At 39.8% G+C, this 18116-nt stretch overlaps 2 protein-coding genes across 2 annotated transcripts in view; both read left to right on the forward strand.

Annotated features, from left to right (window-relative positions):
* Positions 1-4916, forward strand: part of IFIH1 (interferon induced with helicase C domain 1) — a 28887-nt gene extending 23971 nt beyond the window's left edge. Inside the window, exons 12-16 of the mRNA XM_069861230.1 lie at positions 1000-1149; positions 1827-1988; positions 2325-2515; positions 3831-3924; positions 4020-4916. Coding sequence (XP_069717331.1) covers positions 1000-1149; positions 1827-1988; positions 2325-2515; positions 3831-3924; positions 4020-4202 — 780 coding nt within the window. The 3' untranslated portion in view covers positions 4203-4916. The remainder of the gene's footprint in view (positions 1-999; positions 1150-1826; positions 1989-2324; positions 2516-3830; positions 3925-4019) is intronic.
* Positions 4917-11124: 6208 nt separating this feature from the next.
* The window catches only part of FAP (fibroblast activation protein alpha), a 41695-nt gene continuing 34703 nt past the window's right edge, over positions 11125-18116 (forward strand). Inside the window, exons 1-2 of the mRNA XM_069861221.1 lie at positions 11125-11404; positions 11679-11763. Coding sequence (XP_069717322.1) covers positions 11399-11404; positions 11679-11763 — 91 coding nt within the window. The 5' untranslated portion in view covers positions 11125-11398. The remainder of the gene's footprint in view (positions 11405-11678; positions 11764-18116) is intronic.

The raw sequence follows: 18116 nt of genomic DNA on the forward strand, positions 1-18116 counted from the left end.
CGTGCTTCACACTGATGCATAATTACTGAAAGAGAATTTGCCAAAATTAACAATGAAATTATCACAACTGATCACTCAACAGTCAGTCTCGTACCATTGTTTTGACTTCATACACAACATCTCTGTGATTTATAACTCCAAATTAAACATTTTCAAAGCAAAGTACTTTGGTATCCTAAAACCTTTCTTACATTCTGCCTTTTATTCCCCACAAAATTGCCACTTCAGCATTTAAGCACAAGTGATGTGGTTTACCACAGGGCAGAGTCTTCAGCTCTTCTCAGTTTCAAAACAAAAGTTAGGAATTGTTCTCTCAAAAATTTCTTTTGTTTTCTATGGAAATTCAATATTTAATCTGAGCACCACATTGTATGAACAAAACAATAACCTCTACATTTTGAGACTGAATAGAGCAAATAGGAAGTTTCTTTTTCTCTGTGTAAGTTTGACATATCCAGCTAATTCAGAATTCCGTGTTTTGAATGTTTTATTTTTAAAAGTGTATCATTGCTGTGCTTTTTGATGCTCCCCATATCACCAAAACTGTGTTCCCTGTTTATTATGGGGAATTTTAAGTTCTTTGGAACTTGACTTGGAAGTGTTGAAGTATATACTTTAAACTGAAATTACGGAAGAGGTAGAAATCCAGAACATCTGGATAACTACTTAAAAGAATTTAAAATTATCGAAGAGCTATATTATAAAAACTCTTAGCACATATTGAATGGTCTAAAAAGTTACAAGCTTAGTTAGCTTAGAAGATTGGCTTCTGTTCTCTCCTCCCTCAAAGTAGATGAACATGTATTATATTCAGTAGGAGCTCCTTGGTTTGTGATCCTGAGAGATGCTTAATGTAGTTGTTGAAACCACATGATGTTTGGCATTCCAGACTGAAATGATATAGAAGAAATAGAAGAATAAATAGATAAATAAATAGAAAGAAACTGTTGACAGAAACTTATACTGAAGCTTAATGTACTGGGTTTTTTTAATTTACAGAATGCGCAAAGGGAAGTTATTGATAAATTCCGAGGTGGAAATGTAAATTTACTTATTGCAACTGCTGTAGCTGAGGAAGGCCTAGACATCAAAGAGTGTAACATCGTTATTTGCTATGGTCACGTCACCAATGAAATTGCTATGGTGCAGGTATGGGTTTACTGCATACATAACTTATTTTTAAAAGTGCTTTTCTGTTTGTAGTATGTAAATGGTGAATCGTATATCTGAGGTCTGGAGATAGTATGCAAGTATTTCAAAACTAAAAGAGAAAATGCTCTTGCAACAACGTTCATTTCTAGTTGCTATCCTCAGTTTGCACGCAATATAACATTTCTCTGTTATGTGTAATGGTGTAACATCCATTTAAAGCTCTACACAAACAGTTATCTCTTTTAATAGAAAAGGTATGAGAATACAGTCAGCTGACTGGTTGACATAAGACATTTCTACCGCCAAGAGCTAAAGAGATAATTGCATAACAGAATCCCAGTTTGTCCATGTTCTCATTTAATTTGTGAACATAAATACATATATGTTTAATATTTAAATGCATTCTTATTTTTTATGACAGAATACAGTTTATGCCTTGCAAAATGTTGTGCTAATCACAAACTTCCTGAGTACGATTTTCACAGTTATCTTTGATAATGCAGAAACAGTGTGTGTTACTCACTGATTCTTTATCTGAGCTAAGTGAGAAAAAATGTTCTGTGGGGACACTGTAAGTAATAGTATGTGTCTCCCATTACAAAATTAGGTAAACCTGTTGCACGGTGTGGTATGCACCATTGTGCCATTCATGTTGAATTCCTTGTAAATTGTAGACTCGTGGTCGAGCTCGAGCTGATGAGAGCACCTATGCGCTTGTGGCTTCAAGAAGCTCAGGAGCTGTTGAACGTGAAGATGTTAATATTTTCCGTGAGAAAATGATGTATAAGGCCATTCAGCGTGTCCAGAAGATGCCGCAAGAAGAGTATTTACATAAGGTATTTACCAAATCTCTACACTTTCCCTTCTAAGACTGATTTATTTTGTAAGAAATACTGTATATTTGAAATCTGCTTAGGGGAGGGAGGAAAAGTTAATAATATTATTTGCTACATACGGCCTCAGATCCTCCTGTAAATATTTGTTTTATAATCCATATTTTCTGGGCCTATAAAGAAGTCTGCTTTTCTGTTCTTTAGGGAGGGGGATACACACAAGTTGGGAAAATTGACTAGAAGTCACGTTGTCAGTGAACTCAGTAAAATAATTGAAAAAGAAAACTATTGCTATCATTCCACCAGTATGTTACAGTGCTCTTACTGATCTATTCCTAGATTCAGAATTTCCAGTTGCAAAGTATAGTGGAAAAGCAAATGAAGGTAAAAAGAGATCAGCGCAAGACATACAAGAAAAATCCTTCACTAATAACGTTCCTATGCAAAAACTGCCACAAAACAGTATGTTCGGGAGAAGACATACAAGTTATTGAAAACATGCATCATGTCAGTATGAAAAAAGATTTCCAGTAAGTGTTTATGAACTACTGTGTTTCTTTCAGGCAGAAATAGATTTTCTTTTCAGCAGGGCTGTACGGAGCCTGTAACCTTCTAGGACCTGTGAAATAAAAAAAAATTTTAAAAAATATTATTCCAATATTGTCGAGTCCTGGGCTCAGTGGAGTTCACAGTTAATGAGTTTGAAGGAAATGTTGTTCTTACACCTGATTTAAAGGTGACTAGAGTTTGAAACTTTGGAAAAAGATACAGCTTCTGTGACAATATGAACTAGGTCACTTATACCATACATACCATATTATAACTGTAACCAAAGATGAATACCAGTTGCTCACATACTCACACCAGTAACAGACTAAGGATAAGAGTTTAGCTATGACCAGTGACTCAAACAACACATTGGCCATGAACTGTGCATTAGCAATTGTACATTTAGAGGACATTCATTCTGGTGGCACACCCTTTTTAGTTCTCCCAGTGTTCTTTCTCCTTATCTCCATTGCAAGTGATGCCATCTAGTTTGGTAAGCATTTAAGTTTTAATTCAACTTCAAGAGCATTTGCTTGATACAGTAAATTTGCAATTAGTATTGTACATTAAAGATAACCATTCTACAAAGATACTGCCCTACAGAGTTCTGGTTTCTTTGAGACATATCACTAGAATAATTTGTAAAGAGTTCTTGAAGAGTTATGAGAGTTATGAGAAATTATTACCCATATGCTGAAAAAAATAAAATTGAGCTGTAGCCCTAAACATTAACCTGCTTTTATTGTGAAATGGTCTTGTCAGCATAATGTTATCAATCAGTTTAAACTAGAAGGTAATAATTCTTTTAGCCCTTCTGCACAGGCTAATCGTAAGCCTCAAAATCAAGTACTCCCTAAACTAAACGATGTAAGAACGTGCACATACACTGCAGTTCTGGATAGTCAGAACCAAATGATTCTGTTAAAGGTTGGACTACAGGAAATAAGAAGAAATCGTCTAACTTTCAGGTATCATTTCTTTGACAGCTCCATGGCACCTGGAAAAAAACCCAAGCTAGATCTATCCCCTGTTATAACAGAGATCCTTCTGGTCCTACTTCAAGAGGTGTGAGGGAGGATACGGTTCCTGAAATGCTATGAAAGGAGGCATGGAGTACACTTGTATTTCACTGCATGAAGTATGACCTTGCATTTTCACCAACTCCTGAATGTGCATAACAGGGAGTTGGCAACCTTTTAGGTTTCATATCCTACTTCAACAGTTGTAGTCACTGTGTTTAACTGTATATAAACACTGACTAATATATCTAATGCACACTGTTTGTCTGTTTTTCAGAAGTCTTTACCATACAAGAGAAAATAAGTCACTGCAAGAGAAGAATGCTGATTACCAGACAAATGGGGAAGTTATCTGTAAAGATTGTGGACAAGTGAGGAACAACTTATTTTCATATTTTTATGTTGTTTATTTCCATCTAATAATATTGTCTATTGTGTCTGAACCATAATTTCATTTTACTTGCAGGCTTGGGGAAATATGATGGTTCACCGAGGTCTTGACCTGCCTTGTTTGAAGATTAGAAATTTTGTGGTAGTGTTTGAAGACAAGAAAACAACAAAGCAAATTTTTAAGAAATGGGCAGAACTGTCTGTCAGGTTCCCTAATTTTGATTATGCAGCTCATTGTCCTTCAAGTGATGAAGATTAAGGACTTAAAATGAAAATAAAAGCCCTTTTCAGCTTTTCTCTGGCTGCTGATTAGATGTTCCTGTGTCCTACAGAGAGTGCTTCATCATAAACACTGAGAGCCCCTGGGCCTGAGGACTTGAAGAGGAAATAAACCCAAGGAAGGAGAAGGATGAAGTCTGCCCTCATATTTGCAGTGGTATCCTGGGACCAAGAAGACGACCAAATACATTGCAGTCGTGTATCCATGGAAGAAATTCCTGCCTCTACTCACTACAGAACATCATGGGGTGACAACACTGTCAAAAGTGTATTAGGTGATCTATCATCAAGCACAGAACACAGGACAGACATCTTGAGATGTGCCATGGTGATTATTGTTTTTCTTCTCACTATAACCCTTTTGAAGACAGTGTCTCAAAAGGGGAGCCATGAAAAGAAAACAGATTAGCTGAGTATTATTTCTGAATTGCTGTTGCTTTGTCATTGTTTTCATGACTGAGTTGTTCCTCTCATATTTAGCTGTAAGCTCATACATTTTGACAGACTAAAATTAAGTCTCCATTGAAAGACGTTTCAAAAAATCAAGCCCTTAACCTGACTTGAAATTGATTATTTTAATGTCCAAGAAGCACAATGCAGATGACTTTCTGAGTGTTAGTTTCATAGGATCATTAAACTGATTATATAATGTGGTATTTTTTTTTCCAATAAATTACTATAATGATTAACCTTTTGCCAACTGTGATACTGTTTATTTTCTTTTATTGTAAGTATTTTGACAATTATAGTACCATGGTTTCATCCTAGCAATTTAAAGGATAGTGGTATTCTGGCTGTAAAAACAGCACAATGTGTCTCCGTATTTAACTCATTGACAGATTTCCCCCCTCCCCCTATTTGCAAGTAAGATACTGAAGAATGGAAAGAAGGTCTGTTTGTTGTTAGTAATAACAACAGCTTTGCAAATTCTGCATAATGTAGTATGATTACTGCCATGGACATGTAAACACTTCAGTAGCCCCAGGTGAAATTTCTACGTTACAGCATAGTTGAAAAGTATATCCCAACAAAAAAAAAAGTTTATTATGGCTAGATCTGTAATTGCTCTACATTTTTAAAAGTAATATAAATAACATGCTCATTTTTTTTAAATCAGATCTGATTTCAGGTTTGCATCAGGACCATATCTGGGTTTGGGTCTGGGGTTTTCTTTCATATTTCTGGTCTTGCTTCAGGGGGAGGGGAAGAAGTCTACTTTGTGACTGAGAAAAGCAGCATGTTTCAGCTGTCACTGAACTGAAACAGGCCATTTGGGGATCAGTTACTTACTTAAAAACATACAACATTATGAAATAAAAATACACACTGATGAGTTTTCACTATAGCAGTCTTGTAGATGCCTAGACTACAGAAATCAGGTTGACATTCCATGACAGTGATTTATACCAATAAACTACTACCTTAGACCTGTAAAAATATCAGTCATATTCAGAGTTAAGAGATCATATATGTAAAGGTGTTTTGAGACCCATCAATTCCACAGGTATTTTTGAATGATACAACTAAAGCAGGAAAGGCCACTTGGAGATAGGGAGGGTAAATGGTTTGTAGCATGTGTTTTATATTTGTGTATATCTTTATGTTAACGCTATTCATACCTTTATGTATTGTGCAGGGCACAACAAATGTGAAATCTTCCCCAATTTCTTTATTCACCAGCAGATACTTCATTAGTTAAAAATATTAAACCATTCCCTTCTTCTATTGTTCTTAGAAACTCTAATTTATTCTCCTTGTATTGTAGTAATTTGCTTAATACTGAAGCTTTTAGCTACTTCTATAATCTGCTGATTTAACATTAAAAGCCAGACAAATTTTACACTTTCACATTCATTTGAGAATCTATTTTAAAATGTTGGAGATCGATAGATTACACATAATTTAAGATGCATTTTGTTCATGTGCTCAGTATCTGATAAGATGCAATGAAATATACTACAAATTAATTATTAGAATAGTTTCTCTTGGCAAATAATCATCATCCAGATCATCTCTGGATTTCTGTATAAATTAGTTGATACAGTTATGTAAATGTAACATAATACACTGTACCTAGCATTTCCAAGCGTTTCAAGTAATTCAGTACTTCAAAGTAGTTTAAAAAACTGGTAAAAAGACATTTTTGCATAGATTGCTGCTGGTTCCTCAATCAAATAATTTTCCAGGCTGAGTAGATTTTCTGAAATCTGAGCTTTAGATACTTCCCTTTATTGAAGCAACAAGACCATATGCAGCTGGATTTCCTTGTTTTTTTATAGTTGAGTTCAACAGGACCATATTGCAAGCATGCCTGGGCTTCTTGCAGTTCACCTGTGTGCTGGTGTTATGCTCCCAGTTCCTACCGTGACTCAGCCATGTTGTCACCGAGTTTAAAGACTGTTTGCAGAATCTCACTTCAGCTTAATGCATAATGAACCTCAAATGAATCCTGCTGGGGTGTAGAATAAGGAATTTCCACTTCAAGTTATCATCTCTGAATGGAGCTGTAAAACATGCCTATATTGTTCATCCAGGAAGCGTGAAGCTGTAAAAAAAAAGCTAAATTGCCATATTTTATCAGCTAGTTACTTCTGCATTTATTGCCTTTATGGACCTAAAGTCCTCCGGGGAGTGTGACAAATCCTGATCCTATTTTCTACTCACAGCTTTCATTTGTTCACAAATGTGGAAAGACGAAAAACTATTAGTCACTGGGGATTTGTCTGGTTATGTCTGTGGCTACTTAAGAACTGGTTTGGCTTTAGTTGTGTTTTCATTATTCTGCCTACTTTTGGTCTGATGTCACGCACAGTCAACTGCTGCATTTCCTCATCTGGGAAATGTAAATACTTTACAAACCTTTCAGTAGATGCATAACTGGCTGGATAGTTGCTGTACAAATTAAATGTTTTCTATTCCATAATTTGTCCATTTCTCCAACTGATTAACCCTCTTTCTAGCTTCCTTACACTTTGACTTCTATCTTACATTCTGGGGTTCTGATGTTGCAGAAGTTAGAAAGAGCTTTGGCTGCTGAAAGAATTGCTGTTTGCTTCTTCGCTGGTACTGGGACAAAACAGTCCAGAGTAGGGAGTGTTAGGAGCAATAGACTTACAAAGCTTGTAAAGCTCATTCTCTGTCAGGTAAATTTTGTTTTGCTGCAACCTTTGTGAATCTCACTTGAGCACATGCTAAATAATTAAACTTCCAAATTAGAAAAATACATAGTGCACAGCGTATAGTCATTTTCCTAAGTCTCTTAGTTCATGTGAGTTTGAATCATTTCCTTTGAGGCATTCTCTAAATATGCAATCATTTGAGGAAGCTGCATATTTGGAAATGAAAACTACCCTGATCAAAACCTACATGTGCAATTTTGTGATGTTCTGATTGTCAGAAATAACCAGTCTTGGTAGGAAAAAAATGATTTCTCTGAACTGTTATTGAAAATACATGTGACATTAACCACAGAATGCTAGGAAATAAGTAACAGTTTGGAAATATGAATAAGAAACATGAGTTACATGGGGAAAAAATCTTTTGTCACAATCCTTTTCTGCTTTGGAAATTTTGAGTAGTCGTGGTTTTATCTTGTTAAGAAACTGCTGGGTTTGAGCTCTGTTCTGCTGTTCATATACAGTGTATCAGGAATATTCTATGTATTTTAGCCATCTCAGCTGTTGTTTTTTCCTGCATGGCTTATTTCAACAGGATGAATCTTATTCAGAAACTTTACTTTGTATAACTCGTACTTTACTTTTCGACATGAACTGAGGGAAGAGGGGAACTGAGTTTATGGGAAAATAAGGCATATTTTGTATCCCCGTTTTTTCCAGACAATTGATTTGAATCTCTTTTCAAAAATCCCCCATCAAGACTAATGTAAGGAATGTTGCCAAAACACTGCCTAGATCAGCTGCTGCCTCACCAAGGCTGGAATTTGGACCCCAACTATTACACCATCCTGTAGTATTAGGCTAAGGTGGTAACTTAACTACCTTTGCAGATAATACATTAAGGTTTATTTTCCCTGTAAAACATTAGCCCAAGTTCTGCTTGACAGTTTGGTGTGACAAGAAATCTATCTCGTCGACTACATTTTTAATTTTCAAAGAGGCCAGAGGGGGTGATGCAGCCAGTTACTACTGAATTTCACTAAAATTTGGGTGTTCGGTCCTTGCTGACCTCCTGAAAAATCATAGTGCCTATGCCTGACTTTCACACAGCGGCGCCACCAGTCTGGACTCTGTTCTTCACCCTTTTATTTTTCCCTTTTGATGTTAAGCGCAGGAGAGATACACCAGACTGGTCCAGGGGGTAAGATGAGGTGATTCAATAGACTCCATGTGCAAAATCAGTAAGGTCTAAGCCCAGCCTGCAACTTCCAGCCACTGTTCTCCAAGTTTCGTGTCAAACCTAGTGACTATTCTGCCATTCTGTGGCCTTTTTTAGCAGTTGACATTTACCACACAGGCTCAGGTCACAGCAGGAAGGCAGCTGAGCCAGGTCTGAGGCTGTTGCCGGGCCTGGCCATCCTGAGCAGTCTATGGAAGTCAAGCAGAGGAAAGCCCCACGTCATGCACTGCCACCTCCTCTGACGTGGGCACCGGGTGAAAGGCTGGGAAGCTACAGGCAGTAAGGGGATGATAGACTTTGTTTTGTAGCTCAGTTCAGCTGCTGCCATCCCTGGCGCCTTTGTGTACATATCACAAAGCCTGAATCCATGGCTGTGGGGCAGAGCAATTTGCAGAGGTCCTTGGGTGATGTTTTCTCCCAGAACAGTGTCTGGATGAACACCACAAAGGGTGCGAGACCACTGTCTGCCTTTTTCTTGCCTAAAAACATACCTGAAATGCCTGGTCTCATGCTTGGGATAATCATATGAAAGAATGATTACTGGGTCTGTGGAAGGAGCACTGGAAGGATTTGCTAAAGTACATTGGAGGACAAAGAGAGGTTATTCAAGACAGCCAGCTCCACCAAGGGCAAGTCCTGCCTGATCAACCTAGTGGCTTTCTATGATGGGATGAACACATCAGCAGACGGGGAAAAGCAATGTATGTAATCCATCTAGATTTCTGCAAAGCCTTTGATACAGTCCTGCACAATATCCTTCTCTCTAAATTGGAGACGTGGATTTGATGGGTGGACTGTTTGGTGGATAAGGACTTGGTTGGATGGTCACATTCAGAGAGTAGTAGTCAACGGCTCCATGTCCAGATGGAGATCCATGACCAGTGGTGTCCCTCAGGGGTCCATACTGGGATGACAGCTGTTTAATATTTTCCTCAATGATATAGCCAGCAAGATTGAGTGCACCATCAGCAAGTTTGCAGATGTCACCAACCTGAGTGGTGTAGTTACACATCACAAGAATGGGATGTCATCCAGAGGGACCTAGACAAGCTGGAGAAGTGGGTTTGTGTGAACCTTGTGAGGTTCAACAAGACCAAGTGCGAGGTCCTGCACGTTGGTTGGGGCAATCCAAGATTTCAGTACAGGCTGAGGGATAATGTGATTGAGAACAGCCCTGCAGAAAAGGAGTTGGGGTTCTCATTAATAAGAAGCTCAACATGAGCCGGCAATGCACGCTTGAAGCCCAGAAGGCCAAACATATCCTGGGCTTCATCAAAAGAAGCTTGGCCTGCAGGTCAAGGGATGTGATTGTGCCCCTCTGTTCCTCTCTTGTGAGATGTATTGTGTCCAGTTCTGGAATCCTCAACGTAAGAAGGATATGGAACTGTTGAAATGGGTCCAGAGGAGGCCACGAAGATGATTACAGGGCTGGAGGACTTCTGCTATGAGGACAGGCTGAGAGAGCTGGGCTTGTTCAGCCTGGAGAAGGCTCCAGGAAGGCATCATAGCGACTTTCCAGTACCTGAAGGGGCTACATGAAAGCTGGGGAGGGACGTTTTACAAGGGTATGTAGTGACAGAATGAGGTAGAATAGCTTTAACTTGTAAGGGGGAAGATTTAGACTAGACATTAGGAAGAAATTCTTTCCAATGAGGGTAGTGAGGCACCAGCACAGGTTGCCCAGGGAAGCTGTGGATGCCCCATCCCTGGAGGTGTTCAAGACCATGTTGGACGGGCCTTTGAGCAGCCTGGTCTAGCGGGAGGTGGCCGTGCCCACGGCAGGAGAGGTGCAATTACATAAGGTCCCTTCCAACCCAAAACGGGCGCTGCCCCCCTTAGAAAGCGCGCCCTGCTTGGAAGGTTTCTGTTTCCAGCCCGGACCGCGCGGCCGCTAGGGGGCAGCGTGCGGGCTCCCCGCGGCTTTCCCGCCTCCCGCCCCGTCCCCGCGGGCGGCGCCGCCCTCGCTGCGCCCACAGCGCTGGGGCAAAGGCGGCCCCGCGGCCCCGTGCTTGTGCTTCTCCTCGCGAGGGTTTCTTCTTGCTGCTGAGGGATCGCTTATGTAACTTGACACCGCCGTCCCGAGAGAAGTTTTTCTTTTCAGCTGACCTCATTTGAGTGAGCTAAGTAAACTACGTGCAACTGGTGGTTTAAATACTATTTCAGAGTTTGCACGGGGGCTGTGGATGTTCACTGCTCTAAGCTCTCCTACAGAGCCTATAGAAGTTTATAATTTTCTGAGAAGAAACAAAAAAGTAATTCTCATGTGTGAAAGACATTAAATGGTATCTGCTTCCGCTTCTTGTTTTGCATTTTTACACCATAATTTAGTATTTCAGAAAGTAAACATACATGCATTATTTATAAACAATAAAGCTATTGGATTTTCTTTTCATTTCTCTGCAGACGGCAGAAATAAGGTCACTGCTGGGTCCCGAGAATGTGAGGATTGCCAAAATATACAGTAGATGCTTTTCAGAGAAAAACAGTACATACCAAGTAACTGTTGAGTCATAGCCCCTGTAAGTTAGTGTAAGCAGATGTTGGTTACAGCTCACATCGATGGGAAGTATATAATCACCACCCCTATAGCCGCCCACTGTCCATTTCTGGCCCAAGAACTTCCCCAAAAGCGTGGTTCTAATTTTATGGAAACCCTTTGAAATTTGGCACAGCTTTCGAAAGTATGTAGGAAAAAAAATTCTGCCAGAGGTTTGGCCTCCAACTGTGAAAACAGACACTGCCTTTTCAAACTCCTCTCCCAGATCTACTGACCAACACCCAGAAGAGAGAATTTATATTCTTTTAGAATACGGCAGGAAAATGAAGGTCTGTATGCTGCAGAATTCAGCTTCTGGTGATATTTTCATCTGTTGTTTTAAACTGTCAGCTGTTGCACAAGGCCGGGCTCTCATGTGAAGTATTTGTTTTAAAGAAAAAGGAAAGGGAAGTCTTTTCAAATGTACTGCAGGGACATTTTTGCTTGTTGCTGGGATGGATTACAGCAGTTAGAGAGAGTGGGAGGATTTAATTAGTTAGAAGCCATAGAAGTGTGCTTCAGGCAATATTAGAAATGTAATTGTTGTTTGTTTCTGTCCTGCAGATCCGGCTAAAAATCATATTTGGCGTGGTTATATGCCTTTTGTTTTCCTTATTACTTGTGTGTATTATACTGCTTCCATCAAGAGGTAAGGTATTTGTAATCTAATGTACTGTAAACCACAATATCTTTAGCTGCTGTAGCTTCTACAGCTAACTAAAGTTTGTCCTGTCAGAATTATTATGGCTTTATCACTTTACAGAAATGTACTGACAGCTGAAATATCCTGAAGGTAGGATTGAAATGCCAGCAGATGTTGAAACAAGGAACTCCTTGGAGTGAAAAGCACCTGAATTAAATTTATTGTGCATGATATGTAATGTTTTTAGACAGGACTGCAAAAATAATTCTCAGATCTCCTGGTATTATCTTGGGTTTTATGTTGGGGTTAGGAGACTCACAAACTGTTAGTAATTTCCATTAGCTTGGTGAACTTGTATTGGGTTGTGTATGGTTGTGTAATAATTACAGAAGTTCTCTGTACAATTACAAGTTAAAGACTTTCTTGTAGGCAGTGTGATGAATTGTTTGTGAACATAGTTAAGATTGCATTTGAAAATTAATGTCAGCATTGTATAAAATAAGGATGCATACTTTGCTCTAGAATTATTATGCCAGTTGTAGGTAAATAAACACAGTGTTATCTGCTGAGTCCTCTGCTAAAGTCTGATGTGAGTGTGGTTTGAAATGTAAAGTCTGAGTGGCACTGACTTGGTGGTGATTTTTTTCTGTGAGAGGTGTAGTAAGGGGAATATAAGTATTTTCACTACAGCAGATTAATTTAAAGCCTCTGGAATAATTAATTAAAATTGTCACGGAAAGGATCATTGGGCACTGGAACAGGCTGCCCTCGGAGGGGGTTGAGTCACCTTCCCTGGAGGGATTTAAGGCATGGGTGGACGAGGTGCTTGGGGACATGGTTTAGTGGTTGCTGGAAATGGTTGGACTCGATGATCCTGTGGGTCTTTTCCAACTGAGTGATTCTGTGATTCTGTGATTCTGAGTAACAAAAAGCCTGTATTCCAGTAACAGTATCTATTTATAGCTATTTTTTTCCGATCTTGGCAGGGTCACTGAAATGAAGAAATCAGTTTTGCACTTACAACTTAATGTTATAAAATCAGCTATCATCTGCTTACGTCTTGTGAAAATTAAGTCCTAGAGTTAATGTGCAGGTTTTGTGGAAGGTAAAATCCCTCGCCTACTTTATATTTCTGTAGAATATGGTTATCATAGGTTGTTTCATTGAGGGAATAGTTGTAGGCTTCTGAAACAGTTAGGGTTGACTCTCTTATGCAGCATCTGAATATGAGGTTACATTACACAGGAAGAGATACCACCTCAGAGTGATAGGTTTGACTTTTACTGCCAATGATGGGATGCCAGATTTTTTGGCTAGCTTAAGCATGGTCAAATCTAAGCTTTCATTACTAGAAAAGCTAACTGTATCCTATCAAGTCAGAATTGTTCCTACCAAGTCTGGAAGTCAAGACAGGGCAGAATATTTTTAAGAGATTTACACAAAAAAAGAGCAGTGATTGGTTGGGCAAACTAAAGATCATGGAAAGTTCTGTAAGAGGCAGCGAATGTATTTTTGGCTTCTGAAGTTACCAGGTGACAGCTCACTGGTCTTATTCTGAGCCTCTTCAGTACCTGAGAAGAACTCCGTTAATCACTATAGTTTTTCAGAATAGCAATTTGGTAACTAGCATATCAAAAATCACATTTAGATTCAGTAGGATGATGCAGAAATTATCTTACTCTACAAAATGCTTTTGAAGGAGCATTTTAGACAATTGTGGAATACACAGTTGAACACATTATATTGAACGCATCTAATTATGGCTTCTTATCCTTAGGGGGAATTGCAAGTTCCTGCAGTTATCTATTCAATGCCTAAACCTTTTTAAGTTCTTAGGAGTCTATTGATAACTTGTAAAAGGAAGAAATATAAATAAATTATGCAGTTACAGATTTTGCAGTTTGAAAACAGGCAGGAATTAGCTACAGAGATGGAATTTCATTGTGTATGTACATTCCACCTTTGCTACTGTCTTACTGGAAGGATGTGGCAATGTAGAAAGATAATTAATTGCATATGAGAAATGTATCAACACAGACCAACCTAATTTCTTTTTAAGAAATCAGCAAAGGGAAGTGTCTGTGCAATTCTGAAAGAACTGCAAGAACTATTTAGTTGTGGTTTTGTATGCTACATGTCTAGTAATTTCATGGTGTTGAAACTTCTCAAAATGTGATAGCTGGTTTTGGTTTACACATGGGAGAGTATAAAAATGTGAATAATTCTCAAAAATTACTGGAAAATAGTTTCCTGTTTGAAGAGGATAGTAAGCGGGAAATAGTTGTGGTTATGACACAATTTCTGTGGGGCTAAGAAGAGCAAGGCAAGCAATCCCGATATAGTGAATACAGTTTTTTTGACATTTCTTTGTGTTAGGAATGCACTGTGTGATTTACCTTACTATGATAACCATACTCTAAACAGCTCAGAAAGGTTCTTTTCACTTGTACACTTGTGTAGCTAGTCCTGTTCTTCTGCAGAATAATCAAGAAAGAAAACATTTCTTAGGAAATGGTGATGTTCCTTGCTAAACCCCAGCCAAATCCATTTCCTGATTCAATAAATGCCTCCCTGTGTTCCTCTGCAAAGACAAACACGGAGACTTCCATAATTGTATAGTGGAAGAAAAAACTGCCAGTCTGGAATTCAGTTGCTGGCACTGAATTTAGCTGGAAATGGTGCTTTTAGTTGTTGCTTTCTAGTTGGTATGGATGCCTGGATATTTGACTTAAAACAGAAAGAGAGTTAGAGACAAATTCTTGTCTTCTTGTCCATCTATCAAAACTGGCAAGTGACAATTATAGATTATAAACACTCAGCTGTTGCTTATATTTCTTGTAACTGAAGATCAGTGGATTACTGTGACAGCATGCTTCCACCAAAATCTGGTGGTTCAGTCTTAGCTGTGAGTTCAGGCTCAGACCTAAGCAGTAGTGTAAACCTAGCTACAGTGATCTTTATGCCGGTGGCAGAGAGCGATCACAAGTTTATTAGGAGAGAGTAATAAAATCCAATCTTAAAATGGATTAGATTAATGCATACCTCTTCTGTTTGGTACTTCAGAATGCATAAAAATAGGTAGGAATTAATTCTAAAATCTTTATAGATGAGTTTTCTAAAACTAATAAGCTTCATTAGTTCGTATTTCCTTAACAGGGTTCCATCTGATATACTTGGGCAGTTGAGGTCTTTGACAATACTCCTAGGACTGTGGGGTTGGTTAGCCTTTTCTTGACATATCTAATTTAGTGCTTTGAAGAAACTCTTTTGTCACTTATGTTTTTAAATCATCATGAAGTGCTTAACCAAAACATGGTCTATTAATTTTCTGTGGTTTTTTCACATGCTGGTGGCAGAATAAATACTCTGGTTTAGGACTAATTTAAAGAGGTTACCATGACAATATTAACTCTCCAAGTTTTTCTTAGAGTCATAGAATCATAGAATAACCAGGTTAGAAGAGACCCACCAGGTCATCGAGTCCAACTATTCCTATCAATCACTAAACCATGCCCCTCAGCACATCGTCCACCCGTGCCGTAAACACCTCCAGGGAAGGTGACTCAACCACCTCCCTGGGCAGCCTCTGCCACTGCCCAATGATCCTTTCTGTGAAAATTTTTTTCCTAATATCCAGCCTAAACCTCCCCTGGCAGAGCTTGAGGCCATTCCCTCTTGTCCTGTCCCCTGTCACTTGGGAGAAGAGGCCAGCACCCTCCTCTCTACAACCTCCTTTCAGGTAGTTGTAGAGAGCAATGAGGTCTCCCCTCAGCCTCCTCTTCTCCAGGCTAAACAACCCCAGCTCTCTCAGCCGTTCCTCATAAGGCCTGTTCTCCAGCCCCCTCATCAGCTTTGTTGCTCTTCTCTGGACTCACTCCAGAGCCTCAACATCCTTCTTCTGGTGAGGGGCCCAGAACTGAACACAGGATTCAAGGAGCGGCTTCACCAGTGCCAAGTACAGAGGGAGAATAACCTCCCTGGACCTGCTGGTCACACCATTTCTGATCCAAGCCAAGATGCCATTGGCCTTCTTGGCCACCTGGGCACACTGCTGGCTCATGTTCAGTCGCTGTCAACCAACACCCGCAGGTCCCTCTCCTCCAGGCAGCTTTCTAGACAGACTTCTCCTAGTCTGTAGCACTGCACAGGGTTGTTGTGCCCCAAGTGCAGGACCCGGCATTTGGCCTTGTTAAACCTCATCCCACTGATCTCAGCCCAGCGGTCCAGCCTGTTCAGATCCCTTTGCAGAACCTCCCTGCCCTCCAGCAGATCGACACTTCCACCCAGCTTAGTGTCATCTGCAAACTTGCTAAGGGTGCACTCAATGCCTTCATCCAGGTCATTGATAAAGACATTGAACAGGGCTGGACCCAGCACTGAGCCCTGGGGAACCCCACTTGTCACTGGCCTCCAGCTGGATTTAACACCATTTCCCACCACTCTCTGGGCCCAGCCATCCAACCAGTTTTCCACCCAGGAGAGCGTGCACCTGTCCAGGCCAGAGGCTGACGGTTTCCAAAGCAGAATGCTGTGAGAAACTGTGTCAAAGGCTTTACTGAAGTCCAGGAAGACCACATCCACAGCCTTTCCCTCATCCAGTAGGCAGGTCACTTTGTCATAGAAGGTGATCGGGTTAGTTTGGCAAGACCTGCCTTTTGTGAACCCGTGTTGACTGGGCCTGATCACCCAGTTCCCTTGCATGTGCTTCATGATAGCACTCAAGATCACCTGTTCCATGACTTTCCCTGGCCCTGAGGTCAGACTGACAGGCCTGTAGTTCCCTGGATCCTCCCTGCGACCCTTCCTGTAGATGGGCACAACATCAGCCAGCCTCCAGTCCAGTGGGACTTCCCCACTCAGCCAGGACTGCTGGAAGATGATGGGAAGGGGTTTGGCCAGCACATCCGCCAGCTCCTTCAATACCCTAGGGTGAATCCCGTCCGGCCCCATAGACTTGTGGCTGTCCAGTTGGGCTAGCAAGGCTCTGACCACCTCCTCTTGGATCATGGGAGCCTCATTTTGCTCCTCTAGCTCCTGGATTTGTACACAGATGGAACAACTTTCTTTACAATTAAAGACTGAGGCAAAGAAGGCATTAAGTACCTCAACCTTTTCCTCATCCCCTGTCACTGTTGTTCCTTCTGCGTCCAATAGGAATGATGTATGATGGCTATGAACTAAGGTAAATTTTTATACTAGCTTTTCTTTATATTTTCTGAAAACTTAATTTTCAGTAACTGAAAAGAATTATAATGCTTCCTTCTCAGTGTATCGTTAGAGGGTTTTTTGCTTTCTTGGACCCTTATGCAGTAGATGTTAGAGTCTGGTGGTAAACTAAACCGTTCTCATTCTAGCATGCTCTAGCTTACTACACACAGCTCTAGTTCCTACCAGTAAAAAAAGCTGGATCATACTGCTGGACATGACTTGTTCAGGCCTCATTTTTCTTCTCATTTCAAAGGGTGTTTTTGAAGTAACCTTCCCTGAGAAAGCAAGTGGCGCTTCTCACAAAAAATGACTGTAATGTAGGTAAGGAAAAGCAGATTCAGCTAATGTGAAGCTGGTGTGACCAGAAGTTCTGAAGCAGGATCAGGAGTGTTGGAATTAAGTTCTGATACTGAATTGGTCTCTGGTCTCCTCAAGTAGAAGGCTGTGCATGTTGAAAGAGCTCATGCTTAGCTATTCAGCATCAGCCTACAGAGATGAGAATGGACATTCTAGTCCGGGAGCAGCATATCACGATCTGCAAGCTGGCTGTACCAAGATGTTAACCCATTTGCTTTTGGCAAGTCACCTATTTTCTGGGTAGCAGTGGATGCTAAATAAAATGCATATAAAAATTCATAGATACTAAATACATGTAATTACATATAAAGTGCATATATACAGCTATATTTATTTTTACAAATTAATAAAGAAAACTACAAAAAACCCAACAAATACAGAAACCTTTCTGTATCAGAATACTTTCTGATTATTGTGTACACTTGGTTTAATTTGGCAGGAGTAGAGACAATTTATATAGATGCACATTACGCCACGTTGTGGAATAAGCTAGCGGGGCTTTGAAATTTAAAGCACAAGTTGTGTTGTCTATGCACATCTGGTATTTGAAAGGGAACAATCTTCATACTACAAACAGAATTTCATAGTGATGAATTGGTGTGTACAAAGTTAATCTGAGTTTAGTATAATTGAAAGTTCTGGTTTCTGTGTTTTATTATGCTCTCTCACAACAATTAACTGAGAAGTAAGGGAGAAGGTATATGCATAAAGCTAGTGACAATTAATAAAAGTTTACAGGCTTCCACAATTATATATGTAAGTCAAATACACTCACATGCATGACTAAGTAATTG

The sequence above is a fragment of the Phaenicophaeus curvirostris genome, chromosome 7, assembly GCF_032191515.1.
Source record: "Phaenicophaeus curvirostris isolate KB17595 chromosome 7, BPBGC_Pcur_1.0, whole genome shotgun sequence".
Classification (NCBI taxonomy): domain Eukaryota; kingdom Metazoa; phylum Chordata; class Aves; order Cuculiformes; family Cuculidae; genus Phaenicophaeus; species Phaenicophaeus curvirostris.